This window comes from Magallana gigas, chromosome 3, assembly GCF_963853765.1.
Source record: "Magallana gigas chromosome 3, xbMagGiga1.1, whole genome shotgun sequence".
Lineage (NCBI taxonomy): Eukaryota > Metazoa > Mollusca > Bivalvia > Ostreida > Ostreidae > Magallana > Magallana gigas.
Window position 1 is genome coordinate 47602853 of NC_088855.1, and position 24241 is coordinate 47627093.

The 24241-nt window shown below is 34.7% G+C and overlaps 1 protein-coding gene across 1 annotated transcript; it reads right to left on the bottom strand.

Moving 5' to 3' along the window:
• Nucleotides 1–11339: 11339 nt before the first annotated feature.
• Nucleotides 11340–24163, bottom strand: LOC105325039 (vigilin). The gene is made up of 24 exons (XM_011424406.4): nucleotides 24125–24163; nucleotides 23956–24030; nucleotides 22166–22387; nucleotides 20709–20823; nucleotides 20397–20512; nucleotides 20089–20295; nucleotides 19708–19923; nucleotides 19297–19500; nucleotides 18980–19192; nucleotides 18786–18864; nucleotides 18539–18678; nucleotides 18231–18449; nucleotides 17467–17553; nucleotides 17243–17374; nucleotides 16933–17151; nucleotides 16727–16813; nucleotides 14989–15123; nucleotides 14632–14850; nucleotides 14338–14479; nucleotides 14106–14233; nucleotides 13719–13958; nucleotides 13364–13585; nucleotides 12920–13138; nucleotides 11340–12805 (listed from the first exon to the last, which is right to left on the bottom strand). The coding sequence occupies exons 3-24, from the start codon at nucleotides 22337–22339 to the stop codon at nucleotides 12578–12580; spliced, it is 3741 nt and encodes a 1246-aa protein (XP_011422708.3). The 5' UTR covers nucleotides 22340–22387; nucleotides 23956–24030; nucleotides 24125–24163; the 3' UTR covers nucleotides 11340–12577.
• Between the last annotated feature and the right edge of the window lie 78 nt (nucleotides 24164–24241).

A 24241-nucleotide genomic window follows, 5' to 3' on the forward strand; every position in this document is an offset into this window, starting at 1 on the left:
TTCGTTTTTACAATGACCGTCATGACTCACACGATTGTTACCCCCCCCCCCCCTCCCCCCTCCCACGCCAGCCGGCGCATTCATAATCCAACGCATATTCCCGTTACCTGGTAATTTTCCTGTTTTCTATTCCTTTACGATTGAGAACTTGTAATTTTAGAATTAAAAATCAAAATTGTTCAGTTTTTTTTCATTCAGCAAAATGTTTGCACAAAAAATATTGTTACTAATACAACGAAGTCGTGAATTGCGGGTCACATCAGGTGTGTAAAGCATTATGAACAAAGAGTGCAAGAACCGTGTGAAATGTTTTATTAGAACTCATTCCAAACCTTTCACTCGTAGAAAACAATATATATTGTATTATCTTTTACTCAAAATTGTATACTTGTTTAACAAAAAAATTAAGTCAGTTTTATAATGGAGAGTGTCGATAAAGTCTGACTACGATGTTTCCGTATCGGTACAACTGTGGAATGCACAATACATCAACATGCTTTACACAGTTATAAGAAAATATGAATCAACCATAAATGACTCTGTGGTGTTGTAATAAGCATGCATTTTTTACACGATAAGATTGTGTACAAATACCACACATAACATGCATCGGACATCGGCTATCTGGCTGAACCTGTCAATCAAATCTCGAGTATTTGATTTCATTGGATGGTGACGCGCCTCTTTTATGTAAACAGCAAAATGAAACGAATTGACTTTAAAGCAGTCGGAATCAGTATCCAATAGTATTATTTGAATGATATAAAATCCTGCGATTTTGGAAAATAGACGTGATGTTCTCCAGCAACCTGTTAACAATAATAGTGGAAAACTTACGAAATTCAGGTGGAAGAACTTGACTCTTTACGAAGTTGCTTAGGAAGTATGTTTCTCTGTGAATTCTCGAATTTAGTGATTCCCCTCTTTAAAACATTAAACAACGACGGTTAATCGACAAAAATCCGACAGCTGCTACAGTGGCGAACAAATTGTAAATCCACAATAAAAATTTCGTAAATTTATATAGCTTATTTATGATATAATATATTTCTTATTTTAAAATGTGAATTTAATTTTAATAAGCATAAAATTATGTAGTTTTGTATATGATGTTGAATTAATTAAACATGAATTAATTAAAGCATTTGTTCGCCGTAGTAGTTTCGATGGCTCCTCAATTGTCACTGGGTTATATACTCAGTATACCGGTTGATAAAGTTATGGTCGGTTGCTTTCCGATCGAGGCATTAGGGTTGCACGGACTTTTAAATGCAAAAACTACACATTGTAGTAAAATGTTTGTGAAAAAGAATAAAGGGAACATACAATTTATAAAACAATAATGATAAAGAATAAAAGAAACATAAAATAAATAAAACACAAAAGGTATAATTCTTTGAAAGAATTGTCAAGGTATCTGTATTATTTTGCACTGATAGTGCTGCCATACTTCGCATGCACATCGAACACATGTGTCGTTCATAAAGGGTGCATAATGTCTGTTTCTTTTTCAAGACCTCGACGGCACAACATATATGCACATCTAAGACAGTAGATAAGTGTTATTAAATCCAAAAAGTAACAACGTAACATCGTTTCCATCGGTTTCTACAAAACACACCGTTTTTAAAATCCATGCAATCATTGACATTGCTCGATCGGCCAAGATGTGTGGTTTGCGCGTGTGCGATGTTATATCTTACAAGGAAAACGTTCTACAATATTATTATCGAGGATTTGAAATATATATGTGCCTGGATTTCAGTCTGCCTTGTTTCGTCGTCCATTGGATATTCTTAACCAGTGCAATGGTTGTCTTATTATATTTGTTCAAAGCGCGTTTCTACAATTCTTTTTGTCTAATAAAATTTTTTCGCGTTACGAAGTATAGCGAAAAATAATTGTCCTGACGACATGTAAACAATTACGAAAGTGTGGGGTTACTAAGTTTACCTTGTTATGACGTATTTAGCCAATGAAATTTCAGTATTGAGTGTACGTATTCGAATTGATTCATGGGTTGTCAGTAAGGTTCACTTTCTAGCGCACACCGTCCCGAGCAAGTCGTGTTTTTCGTCATGGACGCCAGACAAATACAAAGCTCAAATTCAGAAGAAGTAAACAAAGTTGTTTCACGTCAGCAGTCCGAATTGTTAAGCAGTTTGCAAAATATGATGGACAGTCGTTTGTCAGTTTTTCAACAAAATATTCAACAAATTAAATGTTTGCGTCTTAAATAAGCAAAATTGAGGACAATTTGAATGAACATCATGTGTTTCGTAAAAAAGGAAACGAGAATCAGTATAAGCATGAAGCCCGAGTGCTCACGAAGTTAAAGGAGGCCAGGGAACATTTAAACTGCGGGAGTGACGATGGAGTGGAGTCGGTAAAGAGCAGTATCGCTGAAGGTATTGAAATGGTTAAAAATCGCCAGAAAGTGATTAAGTTGGCAGATTCGTCTCAGCTTGGTTGGAAAGTATTCCAAGAGTATCAGGCCAACCCCATAGCAGACGATTCGGATGATGAGAAGAAGATGTACAGAGCACAGATTAGAGTCGAGCGGAAAGTTTTCAACGGGAGAAAACGTCAGAGATTCGAACCTATCAGAAGAAACCGGCGACCGTCACCCGTATGGAGACAGATGAAAGATCAACGAGCAGTGGAAAACCCGGCAGATGTTTTGACTGCGGAGCTAAGGGACATTGGAGTCGGCATTGTACGAAGTAAGATGACAAAGCAAACAAGATAAGTGAAAATTTAGAAAATGTTTTGCCTATTTCAAATTTGGCGCTTTTTAATGATATAAGTAATATCATATCTCCAGTTGGTCGTTTAAGATCACGTTACAGCGAATGGGAGAAAATTGGGACAGGTAAAACAATATTAGATATTATAAAGTCAGGATATAAAATTCCATTCAAAACAAATCCTTCTTCTATTGAATTAACAACAATAGGTCAGCGAGAGATGAACCAGAATTCGTCACAGGTGAGATAAGGAATTTGATAGAAAATGGATGTGTGTCACGGGTAAGGGAAAAACCAACAGTTGTAAATCCTTTGACGGTGGCCAAAAATAGAAACGGTAAGCAAAGGTTGGTACTGGATTGCAGGCATGTGAATCCTCATTTGCATAAGTTTAAGTTTAGATACGAAGATGCTGTCACTGCAAAAGAAATGCTTAAAATGGGAGATTTTATGTTTACTTTTGACTTAAAATGATCCTATCACCATATAGAAATTTACGAGGAACACCGACAATATTTAGGTTTCTCATGGAAAGAAAATGACAAAATTTCATATTTCGTATACAATGTTTTACCATTTGGCATTTCTACAGCAGGGTACATTTTTTCAAAAGTTCTTAGAGAACCGGTGACAGAGGCATTTAAGATCAGAAGGAATAAAAATTATAACATTTTTAGACGACGGTATAGCTGCAGGCAACAGTTTCGAAGTGACATCAAAGTTATTCAATAAAAATGCTTTTTCAAAATTTGGGTTTCTTGTTTGCAGACGACAAATGTGATTGAATTCCAATTCAAAACAGTAATTGGTTAGGTTTGCATTAGAATACAGAGAAAGGTCAAGTTCACATCAGCAACGACAGAATTCATCGTCTAAATTTGTGTTTAGATACTATACATGGTGAGGTACAGAAAAATGTATTGTATTTTCGTGCAAAATTTTTAGCAAAATTTGTTGGTCAAATTATTTCCATGAAAGTTGTTTTTGGTGATATTGTTAGAATGAAAACAAGATTTTTGTATTACTGCATATCAAGCAAGGCTAGCTGGGAATCTCAGGTAAAAATAACAGCAAATGCATTGAGAGAAATTGAATTTTGGCGAAAAAGTGTTTCAATTTCGAATGGAAACGGTTGTTCCATTGATTTTGTAAGTGCATCTGATGTATGCGGCTTATTCTTATATTGTGACGCCTCGGATGTAGGCTTTGGTGGTTATTATGAATGTATCAATGATAACAATGAAAATGTTTTTATGGGGAGTGTAGTAGGAAATTGGACAGCAGAAGAAGCGATGCAGAGCTCAACATGGAGAGAATTAGAAACGGTTAACAGGGTCATGAAAAGTAAAGTCAGTATTATAAGAAATTCAAATTTAAATGTTATATCAGACAGTAAAAACGTTGCAAAAATCATGCAAGTGGGGAACAAAAAACCATATTTACAAATCATTGCAAGCAAGATATTTGAAACTTGCACCGAAAACAGCACTCAAGTATATAATGTATGGAAGCCCAGAAATGAAAACAAAAGAGCAGATTTCTTAAGTCGTGTAACGGACATGGACGATTGGTCATTACACGATGGTGTGTTTAACAGTTACGAAAAACTATGGGGTATGCATATTGTTGATAGATTTGCTACACATTACAATAAAAAGTGTGAAAGGTTTAATTCTAAATATTGGTGTCCTGGTACAGAGGCAGTTGATGCGTTTACCCAGGTTTGGGTAAGTGAAAATAACTGGTTAGTTCCTCCGCCCAGTTATATACCAAGAGTCATTAACAAAATGATAGCAGAGAGGGTCACAGGTACGTATAAATTGATTATTCCGGATTGGAAGTCGTCCTCATATTGGCCTTTGATATTTGAGGGAAACTGTTATAAAAGTTTTGTAAAATTTTGTTATCATCTACCTGACAAAAAATTGATAACGCATGGGAAGAGTAATAAATCAGTTTTTGCAATTTCCACTGAAGTTTAATATGTTGGTATTGAGAATACAGTTTTAGAAATAAATACGTGTTCATAATATTTTTAAAAAAGAAAAATGATATTTCATTTTGGTGATGACTAATTTTTTCCAGGACTAGGAGTACAGTCACAGTCATATGAACAAAGCAGTTACCGATAGCGGCGTTTCATTGGACGGCAAACTGGTGACTTTCAGCGAGCACATGTGTGGGTACATTTTATCACCAAAGAGTGACAGTACCAACAAGACCTACAAACATGGTTTTCAACGATGGAAGAAGTTCATAAATGACCACGGACACAGTGAGATTCCAGCACAGCCAATTCATGTTGCTTTATATATTACTTATCTGTTAGATTCTGTCGCTTCGTATCCTACAGTAAACACTACAATGTATTCAATAAAATGGATGCATGAAATCAGTGGTTATCCAGATCCCACAGAAAATTCCTTTGTGAAATCACTACAAGAGTCGGCTACACGATTAACGGGTAGACCAGTGCGCAGAAAGGATCCCGTCGACCGTCAGATGCTACAGACACTGTGCGATTCGCATACAAATACTACGGATGTTCTTATGCTTAGAAATTTAGCTATGATTTTGATAGGTTTTGCAGGTTTTTTAAGATTTGACGAACTAAGTTCCTTGAAATGTAACGATGTCATTGTTGAACAAAATTATTTGCAAATTTTTAATGAAAAATACAAAAATGACCAATACAGAGATGGAAACGAAGTACTCATCGCAAAAAGTTTTTACTAGTGTTTGCCCATATGACATGTTTTTACGTTATACAAAGGAGGCGGGAATTGATATGTGTTCTGATCATTTTATTTTTAAGCCCGCTTTAAGAAGCAATGGTATTTCCAAATTAGTGACAAAAAATAAAAAGCTTAGTTATACTGCAGCAAAGCAAAATATTGTTAATCTTTTAAAAACTGTAGCTCCGGATTTAAATATCGGTTTACACTCCCTAAGATCAGGAGGGGCAACTGCTGCTGCAATGCAAGTGTCAATGAAAGGTTTTCACAAAGACACAGGCGATGGAAATCGGTGTCTAGCAAAAATGTTTATGTGAAGGATTCTGTAGAAAAAAGGTTATATGTGTCAAAACAATTGTTATTATGATTATTATTTTTTTTCTTCTTTTATCTCCCTTTCTTTGGTAATGTCTAGGATCAGCCTGCTCGGTGCGCTGCAATGCAATTAAAGGGTGTTTTTATTAGGTGTAGATATGAAATGAAGTGTGGACTAAAATTTTTTTGCGTTACGAAGTAAAGCGAAAAATAATTGTCCTGACGACATGTAAACAATTACGAAAGTGTGGGGTTACTAAGTTTACCTTGTTATGGAGTATTTAGCCAATGAAATTTCAGTATTGAGGGTACGTGTTCGAATTGATTCATGGGTTGTCAGTAAGGTTCACTTTCTAGCGCACACCGTCCCGAGCAAGTCGTGTTTATATATATATATATATATATATATATATATATATATATATATTTATATATATATATATATATATATATATATATATATATATATATATATATATATATTTATATATATATAACATCTGGGGGTTTTTATCTATAGTTTTTCCTGGGCGGCGGAGGAAGCTTAAATCATGTTATACCATAGTATTATGGATGCATAATAATTTGTTACTCACTATTAATGCCTTGTTCAATGGCTTGTTTATGTGTTTGAAAAATAAACCTGGAGTCAGCCTGCTCGGTGCGCTGCAATAATAAGCGAGTTACAAAGCTTACAATTCTTAGCCTTGTAAACAAAGCTTTTGTTTACAATTTGAATGTCGAAGTGAAAATTCCAGTTTAAGACCTAAAACGAATGTGTTCAACTTTTGGAACTGTTTTTATGCTTCAAATGAAGAAGAAGATAGACAAAACAGCTTGAAAAAGATTTTTTAGTGGTATACTGAACCTATGTAAACAAAAACAGGGCACGAGCCTTGTTTACATGACAACGAATTTCGAGCTCTGTATCTTGCTTATTGCTTTACGGCTGACTCTAAACTTTCATTTGATCATTAGAAATGCATTCCTAAAGCACTTTACATTATAAATACAAAAAAATAGAATTTGACCAAAATCGTGACCATGTCCATTTAATATCAAAGGACAGGGGCGTACACGGCGTTGTATATATCCCCCACTTGGAGCAATAAAGACAAACGATTTTCAGTTTCAGTTAAAATATTATTTTTTTGCTTGTAAGCATTGTTTTTAACATAAATGTCATGGTGTGAGTCAAACATATGATATCATTCTGTAAACACGACAGATATGGGGCTCCAAATTAAGCTGCACAACGTTTTATGCAAAAAACTTCATCATTTACTGTTTTAAATTGCAAATTTTAGTTATGAATGGGTCTTGACTCCATCCTAAAAGTTCTTATATTTAAAGAATAAGTTTTTATTTATTTTCATTATTGATTTATTAAAATTGAGTCTAGACCCATAATGGGTCATAATGATTGCACAGTGCACTATTATCAAATTATTAATAATTGTCAAAAAATCAAAATTATTCACAATACCACTATTGTACATGTATCACCGTAGCTCAGTGAGTTTAGTAGTGGCTTGTGACTATCCCTAGCCGCCGTTTTATTTTCAATTTGTTTTTTAATTTATAAGATTTTTTTTAAAAAGAATATTAAATACGCTCTAGATAACGATAAAAAATACGTAATGTTCATGTTCTGTACACACAATGTCGCATAATAATAGCGCTAGCACAGATATGACAACATAATTGTTAATGTTTAGAAAATAAACTAGTCAAACAAAGTACAAATCATAAATGCATTTTTCTTGATTTGTCAGAGAATGATGTTTTATATTATACATGTACTGATGTACACTTTCAAATGTAAATTTCTTTTTATATGTACGTGAGCCATTTCAACATTTTGGGTGCGGGGGATTTGTCAGGCATTGTACGCTTTTGTCCTTTAACAACATCATTTTTGGACCGAGATCAAAACAAAGGTGTAATATTCCATATGGATCCGTCGACTTATTATTCCATAAAAGGTGACTTCTATGGTGGCATATCTCTGCCCCTTGTGTGCAAGTTATTTTTCCATCAAATATGTCGACTTGCAAGATAAATATGTTGACATGCAAGATAATTATGTCAACATGCAACATAACTATGTTGACATGCAAGAAAATTGCAATCAGATAAGAATTATACAAAATCTCAAAAATTCTCAAATATCGCCCACTTGTGACATCCAAGATGCTAGATGCTACCTTTTTATGTCGACATGCAACTTATTTATGTTAACATGCAAGATAAATATGCTGACATGCAAATTATTTATGTCAACATGCAACTTATTTATGTCAACATGCAACTTATTTATGTCAACATGCAACTTACTTATGTTGACATGCGAGATGAATATGTTGACATGCAACTTAGTTATGTTTACATGCGAGATAAATATGTTGACATGCAACTTATAAGTTGTATGCCAACATAACTTAGTTGCATGTCGACATAAATATGTTGCATGTCGACATATTTATCTTGCATGTTAACATAACTTAGTTGCATGTCGACATAAATAAGTTGCATGTCAACATAAATAAGTTGCATGTTAACATAACTAAGTTGTATGTCGACATAAATAAGTTGCATGTCGACATAAAGAAGTTGCATGTTAACATAAATAAGTTGCATGTTGACACCAATAGGTAGCGTATCTAGCATCTTGAAAGTCACATGTTGGCGATATTTGAGATTTTTTATAACTCTTATTTGATTGCAGTTTTCTTGCATGTAAACATAGTTATGTTGCATGTTGACATAATTATCTTGCATGTCAACATATTTATCTTGCATGTCCACATAATTAATAGAAAAATAACTTGCACACAAGGGGCAGAGATATGCCACCATAGACTTCGAATTATTTCGCAAAAAATCAAGGATTGCTTACTCAAGCTTATGGCAAATAGATTAACAAGAGGCCCAGGGGCCACATCGGTCACCTGAGCAACAATTGCCTTAACTCTGATCAAATTAGCATTACAGTATCAAAATCAAAATATCTTGACAACTAAGTACAGTAAATCTTGCTCAATTTTGTTTAAAAATCTGCCGATTTTTATCCACATTTTTTGAGTAAACACCAAGCCCCTTTTGTTGTTGTACATGTAAGATGATTTTCTCTATTTCTATATACCCCCCCCCCCCCACACACACACACACGTTATGGCCCTACTTTTCTCTAGGGAATCATGGTTTGATCAAATTTTATTCTGCACAACTCGTGCTTTCACATAATTTACTGCTTTTTGGACTGAAAACTTTCCAAGAATATTTCTAAAGATTTTCTCTACATATTCCTATGTAAAAATTCATCCCCCATTTTGGCCCCGCCCTAACCCCGGGGACCATGATTTAACAAACTTGAATCTACACAATCTGAGGATGCTTCCACTCTAGTTTGAGCTTTTCTGGCCAAATAGTTTTTGAGAAGAAAATTTATAACTTTAGATTTTCTCAATATATTTTTATGTTAAAATTCATCCCCCATTGTGGCCCGTTCTATCTCCGGGGACAATGATTTAAACAAACTTGAATCTACACTATTTGAGGATGCTTCCACTCTAATTTGGGCTTTTCTTGTCTAAAACTTTTTGAGATGAAGATTTATGAAGACTTTCTTAATATATTCCCATGTAAAACTTGATTCCCCCATTGTGGCCCAACCCTACCCCCGGAGACCATTATTTGAACATACTTGAATCTACACTATCTGAGGATGCCTCCACTCAAATTTGAGCTTTCCTGGCCTAAAAGTTTTTAAGAAGAAGATTTTTAAAGATTATTTCTATATATTCCTGTGTAAGACTTGATCCCCTCATTGTGGCCCCCACCCTACCCCCGGGGACCATGATTTGAACAAACATGAATTTACACTTTCTGGGGATGCTTCCATTCCAATTTGAGCTTTTCTGGCCAGAAAGTTTTAAGAAGATGTTTAAAAATTTTCTCTATACATTCCTATTTAACAATTCATCCCCCCCCCCCATTGTCACCCCCAACCTTCCCCTGGGATTATAATTTGAACAATTTTAAATCTACACTGTCTGAGGGTGCTTCCACACAAGTTTAAGCTTTCCTGGCCTAATAGTTTTAGAGAAGAAGATTTTAAAAGATTTTCTCTATATACATGTACATGTATTCCCATGTAAAACTTGATCCCCTCATTGTGGCCCCACCCTACCCCCCGGGGACCATGATTTGAATAAACCTGAATGTACACTAACTAAGGATGTCTCAAGACAAGTTTAAGCTTTTCTGGCCAAAAACTTTAAGAAGATTTATAGATTTTCTCTATACATTTTTATGTAAAAATCCATCCCCCATTGTGGCCCCACCCTAAACCCCGGAGTCCATGATTTGAACAAAATTGAATCTACACTACCTTAGGATACTTCCATTCAAGTTACAGCTATGCTGGCTGAACAGTTTTTGAGAAGAAGATTTTTCAAAAATTACCAATAATTCTGAATTATCTCCCTTTTAAAGAGGGTGTGACCCTTCATTTGAATAAATTCCCTTTACCCAGTGATGCTTTGTGCCAAGTTTGGTTGAAATCTGCCCAGTGGTTCTGGAGAAGAAGATGACAATGTGAAAAGTTTACAACAACGACAACGACGACAGACAACGGAAAAAGCCCACTTGAGCATTCAGCTCAGGTTAGCTAAAAAGACATCTTAAACTTTTAAAATAGGCGAAATTAATTTGACTTTTATTTCAATAGTTGTGTAATTTTCAACAAATTATCGTAAAAGGAACGCTGAAGACTAGTTAAAGTGGGGATGATACCGCCTTGGGTACCTAATTTTTATAATTTTCAGGAATTAGATGAACCGTGAAACATTTTATTATTGATTTTCAGGCAGGACAGTACAAATAACTTATAAACAAAATAAAAATAATAATAAACAAATAATAATTAACGCTCCCAAATCTAGTGTTAGGAATTTAATCAATTTAAATTCGTACATCGTTTGAATTTCAAGGCCAATAAAGACCTGGCTTTTGCAGGAAATTACACCAAGTATACTTTGCACTCAAAGTATATGAACAGCTCAACCCAATAACAGTCACCAAGCTTTACCAAAGAGTTGTCTTACCTAGGCATTCGGTGCTTTATAAGAGCCAACTGTGTGATCATTGAGTAAAAGACATATCAAAACATGCTATAGGATTCCCGTCATATTACTCTGTTTAAACCAAATATTTATGTACCTCAAAGTACAAGTGGTTTCTTACACGGTGGTATCTTCCAAGGAAATCCTCCGCAATCTCATTTTTCTCCGACTCCATAGGCTTGTTCAGCTGTTCGGGCTTTCAAAAAGTTCCCTGTACCTGAAGCACAGACGCGTGCATCTCTGCTTAATCGGACTCTGGCGTGATTGCTTGCCTTCTGATCCAGATCCCCCCCCCCCAATTGGACAAATCTATTATTCTAAAGGGCAAGAATTACTAGTATCAGATACATATGATCTTTTGCTAAAGACAGCTTCAGCTTCTTTATTGAATAATTCATAATAATTGAAACAAGATCTTTAATCACTTGACAGTTTATTTCAAATGATTCAATGTAAAGTTTGGTCAACATACAAGTACAGTAAGTCCCTGTAAAGAACACAAGGTGCCGTGATATCGCACCTGTCCATATATAAATCAGTGTATACATCAAGTACACGAGGGATCCAAAAATATCTCTTAATATTCACTAGTCATCGCTTCAAAACAATAAGGTTTTTTTTTAATTCATGCATCAACAAAATAAAAACAGTGAAAAATAATAATAATGATAAGATCAATGGTATTTACATCTGCTTATGAATGTAATCACTGCTCATCATGAATGACCAATTTGCAATTCTTAATAAAATATTATTCTTTACATAATATATATATCATATACATATACAGACACTAGTACTAAATTTCAAGTAGCAACAATCAAGAGAAAATGCATATCTTTGTGATCTTACAACATCACTTCACCAGCAAGGCCTCACACAGGGGAAACTTTTACCTCTAGCTTTACCTTACTGGTGAAGCGTGTCTTGACTAGCGCACATTGTGACCACTTCTTGGCCAATTGTGAAAAAATGAAAACAACTGGTCTCCATGAAGTAAAATCAAACAAGCAAGGATGAAGTTGAGCATGCCCTGAACCAAGCAAATCTGTGTCTTCTACTAAATCATAAATGTGATGATGTACAAAAAGTCTTCCTTACCACTGTCATGCACATCAAAAGATTCCATTTATCATAATTAACATGCAAAAGTAAATATCCATAATAATATATTAATAACACTATTTACAAGGAGACATTAGAGTTATTATTAACCTGTTTTAGATCACCCATCCAACAACCTTTTTTCACAACAGTGGATGGTTGAATGTAGAGATACCATTTGCTGTCCATGCTGTTACTTACTGCTAATGCCATCAACATTCATTTAGATATAACATACATCATAATGCCATCAATAATAGCACTATGCATCTCAAAGTGTATTGAAGACAACAGGTAGCTCTATTTAATGGGAAAAGATTTTAAAGAGAAAATTTTTTTTAAGGGAGGCATCAAGAAGATTGTGGCAGTTTTGTTTACAAAATACAAACCAAAATTACATACATAATTTGCATCCATAACGAGGGAGAGTGAAAAAAAACTACCATGAAAAAATAATCCGATAATGTATCACACAACTTGTTTGCATTCTTAACATAGGATATGTTTGGAAACCAAAACATTACTAAGCAAACATTGCAGTCTCTGCTTCTCAGCGCTTGCCGAGTCGGTTGGAGCCCCAGGCTGTGTTGACCTTGGGTGCCACTGTGCTGGCTCCCATAGAGGGAAAGTCCTCAGTGCTGGAGGTATCTGGTGGTCTATCCCAGGGGGCACCTGCCACCACAAACCCAGTTGATTTAGGGTTGGAGCGTTTTTCCTCCTCATATTTAGATGGTCTTTCATACTGCCCCATCATCTCTTTGTCAATAACATCTTGCAACTGAAAATACAACAGACAAGTAAAAAAAAAAATCTGAATTTCATCTACTAACAAAACATAAATGATCTATCAATGATGGTATTAAAAGAAGAATCTTTTTAAACAGATACTTACATATTCTTCTTCCAGGTTAAGCAGCTCATCTTTGCAATCCATACAGTTATCTTCATCTCCAGATATGAGGATAAGGTCAGGGTCATTGTCAGTTTGTCTCGGGAAGCGAATGTCAACCTTGTACATCTCCATGATTTTCTTGACATTTCGTCCTCGCTGACCAATAATTCTGGGATGAACGCGATGGTCAATTCTGCATTCAACTGTAGTCATCTCCTCCTAAACAGAAGAAATTGTTGATAAAAAAACCCATTTTATTAGTTCAGCAGTTTGTGTTTATTAACCCACCTTTTAACTCATATTTAACAGAATTTCGACCACTGGATAGGCATCATACAAAAGCTTTGTTTTCAAGGACAAGTTATTATTTTTACAATAATATATAATTAGTGATGCAATTAAAAATTAAGACAGAATTCAAATTAAAATTTACAAATTCCTTACATATTCACGGACTATGTTGAGAATAGTATCTTTTGCGGCCTCTGCATTCTTTTCATAGCCAGTGATTGTGATGCTGTTCTGCTCAGCATCATTTTCTCGAGGGAACTGTATGATGACGTCATGCTCCTCTCTGATTTTTTTCACTCTCTCTCCCTTGCGTCCAATAATCTTTGGATGGTACTGGGAGTCCACAGCCACTGTTAGTGAAAATCCCTTTAGAATCTAGAAAGAAATTACACACTTAAAACATAGAACAGCTTTTCTTAAATCATAATGATAGAAATACAATAGAATGACCAAAACTATGTCAACCTCAGTAAGAGTGGACAAATATGTAACATCTATAAATAAGTACCCTTTCTTCCTTTTCAAGCTCAAGCTGTTCACATTTCTTCTGTAGAGCTTCAATGGCATTCTTGACATTGTTTGGGGGTCCTGTGACCTTAACTTTATCGCTGTGTTCCTCTGGGGGAGGTATGGAGATGTTCACATCAAACTGCTTCATCATCGCCCTTACGTCCTTTCCCTGCTGTCCGATGATACGACGATGGAAGTCGTATGGCACTGCAGTCTCCTCAGTGACAGGAACCAAGGCCTTTAAAGAATCAAATTGACAATTTCACAATTAGTCTTGGCAGGCTTTGATTTGCTTTTAATCTTAAAAACTATTTTGAAGGGGGGGGGGGGGGGGGGGGGGGGGGGGGTGTTCAACATGCAAACTCCATTGATGTTATTAACTTACCAACAAAGCTTCTTTAGCTTTATCACAGTTCTCTTGTTTTCCTGTAAGGACTATTGTGTCACACTTCTTTGAGCCCTGGGCTGTTACTTCATCAACATCACCATTTGCCATTCCATTATTGTGGTTCTCTACAAAATAGACAAACCAAACTTATCCAAATGCTTGTTATCATGATACTTAAATGATTAGTGGAGAGATAGAAAATAACCTATAATAAATGAAGCATTTTTACCTCCATTTGCGACAGGTCTGTCAGGGAATTTGATTCCCACATCATAGGTCTTACAGATGTCCTGTACATTAGCACCTCTGGTTCCCATGACAGTTCTGTGGTACGTCTGGGGGATAACACAGTCCACAGACACTTGTGATTCCTGCAGAGAGAGAATGGTCAGTTTATAGAACAAAAACAGTAATGAACAATAAAGCCATGTGAGAACAGTCAATTTTCAATAAATTTACTATCACTATTGAAAGTTTTAGTTTAAGCATAGATCTATAAAATGTGTTTGTTTTCTATACATACCAAATCCTCCACAATTTCCTGAATCCTTCTCTTTGCCCCCTCCACACAGTCTTTGGAGCCTTTGATGACCACCTTATCACTTTTGACCCCACTTCGAGGGAAGCTGACTGTCACCCCACCGAATTCATCACCAATGTGTTTTAGGACCTCACCACGGCGAGCAACAAAGTATCTGTGGTGCTTGGGATCTACATGCATCTCACCCTCCACAACATTGTCCTTTGTGAGAGAAAAAAAGGGAGATTTTCATGAAGCAAGCAGAATATGACCTCAAAACAAAATCTCTTGAGTGTGTAACTTACATTCATGTATTCTAAATTTCAAGAAATAAGAATTAAGGTCAATCTTTATTCCTACCAGGTTCTTAATAAGACTCTCAAGCTCCTTCTTGGCCTCATCTACTGATTCCTTTTTCCCGATGATGACGATAGTTTCCTGGTCAGTATCCTCTGAGGAAGGGAAGATTACTCTGGCACCTGTCTTTTCACGCACCTAAAACGTCACAGAAATTTTAGTACTGCCTTTTTTAAATAATTTACTAAACTGTGCATAATATTGTAAGATTTTGTGTTGTCCCCGATTTTGTTAAATGTTATCTCATAACAATAACATTTAAGGTTTACAGAGACATCTGTTTACCTCCAGTCAATAACAGAACAGACCAGACAATCTGCACTGTGGTAAGATGGAGAAAATGGATTTAAGGTCTTTCGATTGTCGTGTGACGTCATTGTGAGCAATCCGGAATATTTTACCGTTATCGGTTATAATAATAGTGTTATGTGGTGCATAGTTTTGCCAATATTTCTTGATTTATACTTGTGTTTAACACACTTTAAGCTATGTAAAGTGAAATGACACCAATGTTTAACAATTCATAGAGAGTAGTTTGAGTTGAAATCGCTGAATTCAATGAAAAACTGATAAAACCGTATATAGGCAAACTTGACAGAGACCACAATTCATAATTTTTTACCAGGCAAGGTAAACATTTTTTTGCAGATTTCGATAGGATATATAATTAATTACAAATGTACCAATTTTCAGTGAGTTTGAACCATTATTTCAAAAGTTATAGACGTTCTATGTTGCTAAACTGTACTTATTCATGGTTGAAAAATCGTATCAAAATGCACTGTAAATGTGATAGCTTTCATACTGGCAATTTTAAATGGCCCTAAAATGTTAAAATACTTAAAATAAAGGATTGCGATTAATTTCTTTTAAAAATTGCTTTATTATATCGAAATTAGTTAAAATAAATGTGATGTTTGATAAGAGAGCAGTCGTTGCTATAACTGTCCTGATAGTGTACTTGTGTTAGCTCCTACAGCATGAACAAAATATTTGCAACATACCAATATTTAACTTTAATTTGATTGTTTGCATATTAATCATCAAATTTAAACAAAAATTACACAGATTAAACCATAAAAACATCGAGGGTGGAGAAACCTTAAAGGCATGTGAAACACATCAAGTTCAATTTATTTGAAAACTGTGCAAGATTTCAAAAATATTCGTTGACCCAGTAAAGCAATTGATGAAAATTCAAAATTGAAACAATTTAAAGATACATCAGAATCCCTCCAACCAAAAACAGAAGAGGCAAGTTGCTGCCCAGTGGTAAGATGAATTGCAATGAGATCACTTCTTCACTATCTGGAATACTCTACAATCAGATCTTGGAATTTCAAAACTACACATAGATGGGAGAGGAAAAATTAGAAAACTGAAGATTTCAGTTATTGAAATGAATTTAATGACAGATTCATTTCAGACTCACTTGCTCACATCAATAGTATTCAAGACTTTTGTGTTCAAGATACCAAAGTTTGACTGAATTACCATCTACTGGTTGGATATTTTTTAGAATGTTGTCCCAGCAATTTAACTTTAAATATAATAAAGAATTACAGAGACATCATTGTTCCTCCAGTCAAAAACAGAACAGAGAAGTCACCTGCTCTGTGGTAAGATGGAGGGATTAGGATTCATCTCAAAACTACTTCTATGTATCTTAAGCATGCAAAGAAAGGGCACAAATTTCTGGTTAGTCATACAAGAAAGGATACTTTTAGTTTGAGATAATCACCTTTCTGATACTGCTGCCATTCTTTCCAATCAAGAATCTGTGGTACTCTGGTTTGGCTTTGACTTCTACAGTGAATCCTGATGTTTGCTGTCAAAATGAAGAAGATTGTTTTGAAATTTAAAAGTTTATTTTTACACCATGAAAAGTCACAAGTTCTTTGAAGTTCATGTCAATCATTGAATTATTCAGTGAATAAGAAGACACACCTTTTCATTGGCAATCTCAAGAAGCTGGGCCTTGGCGTTCTCCACGTCACTGATGGGTCCACGGATTGTAACCTTGTCTTGGGTGGAGCCTTCCTGAGGGAAGCGGATGATAACACCACCATTCTCCTCCATAATGGAGCGGATTAGCTTACCCTTGGATCCAATGATGGAATTATGAAACTTGTGGGGTATGTCAACTGTAATCTCCTTGATGTTAGCCTTAAAATAATGAATGAAAATGAACACTGTGGAAATATTGATCCATCAACAGAATTGCATTGCAAACTTTTCTGAAGTAAACTGTTTGTACCAGTTCTTTTTGGATAGCCTCAATCTTTGCTTTAGCCTGTTCAACATTAGCTTTCTTTCCTGTGATGACAATCACATCGGAGTCACTGTTCTCACTTGGCAAATCAATTTTAGTGTCAGTTTCTTCTCTAATCTGAAACACAAATTCAACAGCATTTAAAAATGCTATAAAAATGTATAGTTATATCTTTCAATATCGTTTTACGCTTTTGCTATTTTGCTTACCTTTCTGATATTTGCTCCTCCTTTCCCGATGATGTTTTTGTGGAAATCTTTGAAGATGTGGACCGATGCTTGAAAACTACTTTGAACCTAAAACAATTCATAGAAATTATGCAATTATTTTTTTGCCTGTTCTATTGAAGCATTAACAAATATTTCTAGCGCTGAAACTAATGTTCGTATGAACTCAAATGAATAGTAATCTTCTAATATTCGAATGAATAATTTGCAATTTGCTAACTCTACCCAGTTGGTTCAGGTACAAGTAGCATTATATAGAAAGGTACAACCTAATCATACACCTATCAGCCTCGTGATAAGTAAATTCAAAATTCTGATCTATGACTGCCACACTTGTTTACATTGAGTGTAAAAGCAGGGTTTACATCAGATGGAGACAAACATTCCCGTTATTAATGTGTATTCATATATATAAGTGTATTCATAGCCGAAATGATTCCTTAAATAAGTTTGAGAGAGTGAGAGTTACAGGGTTATAATATGGAAAGGTACATCAAAAGTTGTTTTTTTTAAACTACTTCAATGAAAATTTCAAAAGGACGTTTCCAGAATTGAGGTTCTAAATATTGGTTTCATCAAATGCTATAAACAAACAGGAGGGAAAGCATTGAATTGATTTAAGTATTGGTCTCAAGAGTCAGGACTGCAGTATATTAAAGGGGTAATAAATTTTTTGAGTTTTTATTGTGGTTGCTTGAGATGTTCTTGTTCCTTGATATCATTTGCATTTCATTTATTTTTCTCACCATTTCCTGCTGTAGAGTCTGTAGATATTTGTAACACTTGTCAACATCATTCTTTGGACCTCTTAATGTAACAATGTCGCTCTTCTTTCCTGGGTCTGGAAAGGTCACTTGCACCTGGTTAAATTTGTCCTTAATTTCCCGTATTTTCTCTCCTTTGGCTCCAATGATGGTTCTATGGAATCTTTGTTCAATGATGATGTCTCTGGTTTTTTCATTTTCCTGCAAAAAATAAATTTGTATTGATCTTTGTAAGATTTTAACTAATTTTCAAGTTGCATGATTAATGAATCATAAAAACATTTCCATACCATTCTCTTGGCCATTTCCAGAAGCTCCTGTTTAGCCTGAGCCACTCCCTTTGGTTCCCCTTCTATTCTGATGACATTACTATTTTCAGAGTCAGATGGAATCTTTATGGCACAGCCAGTGTCATTCTTAATTCTGGTTACTGTAATACATTATTTTAAAAAAATGAAAAGATTGAAAACATGCAAAATGCAAAGTGTGCATTTATTTTTAATACTGGATGAAAGAAATAAATGAAACTTTTCTTACTGTTTTGTCCACTTTTGCCAATGATGTGCTTGTGGAATTTATTATCAATGGTCACCTCTGCAAAGTCCATTCTCTTTTTCTGCAATTCATGAAAATGCATTCATAAACACATAGTAAAAAACAATGTTATGAACACATTGTAAAACTTATCATAAGCTGGCTGTTATTTGAGTAGTCTGTATAGGTTCCCTTACCAAGTCCCTGACAATGGTCTCCAATGCTTTGACAGCATCCTCTACCTCTTCCGGTGGTCCCTCAATCTTGATCTTATTCTCACCCTCAGTAAACTCAATGTGAACTTTTGGGAATTCCTGGGTTATTTTTCTGACATTAGCACCTTGTTTTCCAATCACATAGCGGTGGAGCCAAGCTGGTGCTTCAACTTCCGCAAAAACTACACTGTTTGCCTGTAGAGAAAAAAAAATATCCTCACTTATTTCTCCAACTTATTAAGAAATCTGTGATATGTTTTAAATTTGCCAAAGCTAACACAAATTCTGCAGTGCCTTACTTTAGAGTAAACCATGGTAAGAGCCGGTCCGAGTTTGTCCTGTTCACCTCTGAGTGTGATGGTCTCTACGCTGTCTTGATTGGGTACCTCCACAGATACTCCTGTTGCAAGTAAGATTTCCTGAATTCCACTGCCTCTTGGACCAATGATGTACTTGTGCTGGGACTTTCTCACTTCTACAGACACTGTCTGGCATTTCCTTTTCTAATAAAATTGTAAATAAATTTTAGAAATAAAAATTTACAAAAATTGTAAATAAATTTTAGTTTTTAAAACATCAATAAAAATAAGAATTTCATGAGAAAAAATGTCAATCCTCAGGAAAAAAACTCTTTATATTCTGAAAAGTATCCAAATGAGAATATATTTAATATTATTTAATTCTGTTTTAGATTATTTAAGACTACCAACCTTTTCCTGGTAAATCTTCATGATGGTATCTTTCGCACGCATGACACCGTCCTTATCACCAGATACAACAATCTCATCCTTGTTGAGAACAGAGGGAGGAATGTGGATTTTGGCACCTGTCTCCTCCTTTAGTTTGTCTACCAGAGTGTTGTTTGGTCCACAGATGAATGGGTGATAGATGTGGGGAATCTGCAGTCGCTCAAAAGCTAGTTTGGCCTGTGAAGTGAAAAAGTGTCAATAAAAAACTAATGTATCATGTCTCAATAACATGTGTTCCTATTCTTAATCAAGACATTTTATCTCTTCATACTAAAATAACATTTCCAGTGTAAAAATGGTTACAACAACTTTCAATATAAATATTCATTACATAGAACATACCTGTTCATCAGCAATAATCTGAATTTCGTGTCTGGCTCGTTCAATGCCTTCTTTGGGTCCAATAATTTTAATGCCATCCAGTTTTTCGTCAGCTCTAGGAATGGTGATCTTGGTTGCAGTCTCGTATTCCAGTTGTTGCAGTTTCTTTCCATTCTTCCCAAGGATAAATCGGTGGTATTCTCGTGGAATTTTTACGGTGTCACTAGCCTAGCAAATCAACAACAATATAAAAATCACTGATATCACTGAGCACATGGGTTTAAATGACAAAGATATAGAACATAATGCAAATAAAGACCATCATATACCTGGGTTTGTAATCTGCCTAAGACCTCTCTTCTAGCTCTCATCACAAACTGTTCTCTTCCTGTTATAACCACTGTCAAACTCTGATCCTTGGACAAACTGATCTCAATGGAAACATCTATAAAGGCAGAATAGTATGTCCATTACAAAGTTGATGAGCTTGTAATAGATATAAGAATATATGGAACAGGAGTGTTAAATAAAATGGTTTTTTTACATTCAACTGTTAACAACTTAGCTTAAATACGTTTTGTATGATTAACAAACTCCATAAAAAAAGATAATTTATGATGAAATTCTGCTTGGAAATTTACCATGCTTAGCCATGATTTCTTTGCAGATTTTTGCCTGTTCAGTTTGTCCTTCATCACCAAAACTATTCTCATTCATTTCCTTGAATCTTCTCTCTTCCAAAGGGACAGTGAATACCTGTTCAAATAAAAGTTCAAACCATTGAAAAAAATTCCTCTTTTTAATCATGACAAAAAAAATAATCAACCTCACAAAGCATTATTCATATGAAAAGTAGAACTAAAATACTGTCATACTAAAATGACTGAAATTTCAATGCTAACCTTTCAAAGTTTGAACAACACATCAAGATAATGTTTGTTTTTCTTCCTTGAAATACCGTAATCCGGTGATTATAATACGCACTTTTTTCCCTGCATATTTTACCGTGAGAAAGGGGTGCGTATTATACATCCCTATAGGAGTTGGACATATTTTTTCCCTAGCTGAAGCACGGGGTATCATACTGCCGTATTACCTATGCTGTTCAGACAGGACCGATACCCCGCTATACATCGTAACATTCCTTCATTATCACATATATATTATTATTTAACCCTTAGGAAATCATTGTTATAGCATGTAATTAAAGAAAATGTACACTTTAAGTCTGTTAATAGATAAACTGTTTCAAAATGACCTTTAAAAATTAATTTGAACTGCCTATTCTTTATCTCCGTGTACACCGCCATTACAGCTGTTATTCAAATAGAATGCGGACTTGGATGGCCACGTGCTATTTGTAACCGATCTTTGAAAACAGCTTACACATCATTTGGCTCATTTTTAACCATTTTCATGTAATGCTAATTAATTTATTGCAAATAATTATGAATATGAATAATTCTGTAACCTATTCCGTTAATTGAAGCCATTGAAACAGTTGTGCTCCCCCTCCACTAACGTTTGACACCTTGGGTATCTCAGACACCCCCCTTAGGCTATGTGTACTAGCTATACACAACACAACTATTTGTGCATATATTTTATCATGTTCCAGGCCTCTAATTGATCACTTTGATCGGAGTCATTTAAGAATTTAATTAGGTCCGTTATCTCCATACCTGTACATCGTCTGTTTTTCACTTCACGGGGATTGTAATGACTAAACAATTATATAAGTAGTTGATTTTATTTACAGTAGAATATTTAATACTTGGTCTATTTAAAACATTGATTATAAATTAAAGATATTACTGCGATATATATAGTTACAATAAATCCGTATCTAAGAAAATATTGTGTTTTTCTTATTTCCGGTAGCGTATTCCCGCGATGAAGTTGAGCGTGCATACAAAGTATAACTGCTTAGTTGATACTCAGGATTACCATTTGGTCAATTTTTGTATGCGTATTATACATCCCAACAAGCTTTTTTACACCATTTTCAGGTCCAAAGTGGGGGGTGCGTATTGTACACTACTGCGTATTATAATCACCGGATTACGGTAACCATATAATTTTGTAGACTTATTCTAACCTGAGTACACTTGGATGGTCGAACATTGGTTTTCCATGCTGCTGGGGTCTTGGCTGGCCACTGAGTAACCTCCAGGGGGGGAGCCTGGGGAAGTTCAGGGAAAACATCAGCGTAGTTCTCGGGCGCATAGGCCTCTTCTTCGACAGGGCGGACCTTCTCTGAGGTTGAAGCCATGTCCAAATTCGTTTGTCAATTGGGCGATTCCAAGTCGAACAGTACAGTCTATAAACAACGAAAGGGTTGAATGGCATATTTTTTTTCTATCTGTTATGTGTTATGTAAGTGCACATACTGAATATTACTTCCAAATGAGTATGTGATATGAAAAACCAACAATGACATAATTATATACATATTAAGCCAGAGTTAACACATATACTAAAATTTTTAACAAAAAATAAGATTATTTTTTTGTTTTTATTGTGAATTGAATATTGAATAGAGCTGATAAATCATTTGTTTATTTTGTTTTATTAACAACTATTAAAATTACAGTTGTACTTAGTATTACTTGTAATAATGGATATGACCAGGCTATCTTTATAAATAATTTACAAATAACTTTGGAAATGAGAAGGATATATGTTACAAGCTCAATTAGTATGTAAAGATTAGGGAATATAATTTTTTTTAATCTTGCTTACAGGTTTTTGGTAAACCAGAGACATAAATAACAGAGAAATGAAACTCAGCCATTAGCGTGTTTTGTTGTTGCAAAATGTTACGGGACCAACCTTACTCTGAGAACTACATATAAGTAAACTAAGATAATGATCTTAAACTAAAAGTATATTGTTTTTATGAAAAATGTGCACGTTTTAGACATTATTGAAACAAAAAGTTGAAAAATAAGATTAATGTATAGAAAATATATTGCCCAGCAATAAAACATCAGTGAAATCTCGAAATTTGGTAGCCAACTGCCTCCTAGAACCCCTCTTTTAATAGTTTATTAGATATAAACTCATGAAAATATGATATTTTAAATGTTTTGGTAATAGGTTTTAGCTGTTTATATTTCGATGTAATTGTTTATTAGAAAGATATACTGATTTTAGTGATTTAAACTAGGAATACTTTACAATAGGGACCGCTAGATTTTGATCAGTTGCCAATCTCTATTATTTACATCTCTGGGAAAACTAGCACCCACAAATACACAATTAGGGATGCTATATTTCATCATGAAGGAAAATAATCAAACTCAAATATCTGCACACATTAAAATGAAGAAAGACATTATGAAAAATAGTTTTACTTCAAAGTTGACTAAACAATTTTTCTATATTTAGACCCAGGAAATACTGTTGTAATTTCTTCAATTTTTTAAGTTCTGCTCTAAATTTAGAAAATGAACTAAGATATGTTAACATAACAGATGAAAACAATAATTTTTACCATATTGTAACGAAAATGACGAATAAAAAATATCAAAATTGAATCTGTATTAATTTAGCCAATAACATTTAACAAAGTATACAATAATTTGTAATCAACGGTAATGGACAAATTCAGGGATCATCCTATACAACATCTATGTGACGTGTCAAGGCTGTCAAACTCAACCGGCATTTTCTCTGACTGTGTTATAAGAAAACATTGATTGTGATGGTTGCATGGAAAAGATGCACCATTTTAAGTCACATTATATCGTCCATATTTGTAGAATATATAACAAAATAGTTAACGGTCACATCAAAGCTATTTAGCAAAAGTTATTTGATTATAACCAATCTTGGTCAAAGTGTCGACGTGTCGGGAATTGTGACAAGGCGTTCAAAGATTCTCACCGTACTGCGTCCGCAAAAATCCGTCCTATGGAGATCTAAATGACTTTTTATGCTCCAATGTGGCTTCTGATTAAGCTGAAAAACAAAACACACAATATTATGAGAATCTAAGTCAGAAAAACAAAAAAGTTTTAACAGTCTAACTCTAGCACACGTCTAACATTCTTACCACCACAAGAGGAACTGTCTACGCAAAGTGCAACGTGAACAATATTCATGCGCGTTTCTTAGCTTGCATTTGATTGGTTTAGAAAACGTGTAAGGGTCAAAGGTTGTATTATAAGCT

What these genes read in the sequence shown, in the direction of transcription:
- LOC105325039 (XM_011424406.4), bottom strand. Translation starts at nt 22,339, where the DNA reads ATGGCTTCAACCTCAGAGAAGGTCCGCCCTGTCGAAGAAGAGGCCTAT. An exon ending in TTGAGATTGCCAATGAAAAG is followed by an intron (nt 16,814 to 16,932) that starts GTGTGTCTTCTT and finishes TCATTTTGACAG; the next exon opens with CAAACATCAGGATTCACTGT. An exon ending in AAGCTAAAGAAGCTTTGTTG is followed by an intron (nt 13,959 to 14,105) that starts GTAAGTTAATAA and finishes GATTCTTTAAAG; the next exon opens with GCCTTGGTTCCTGTCACTGA.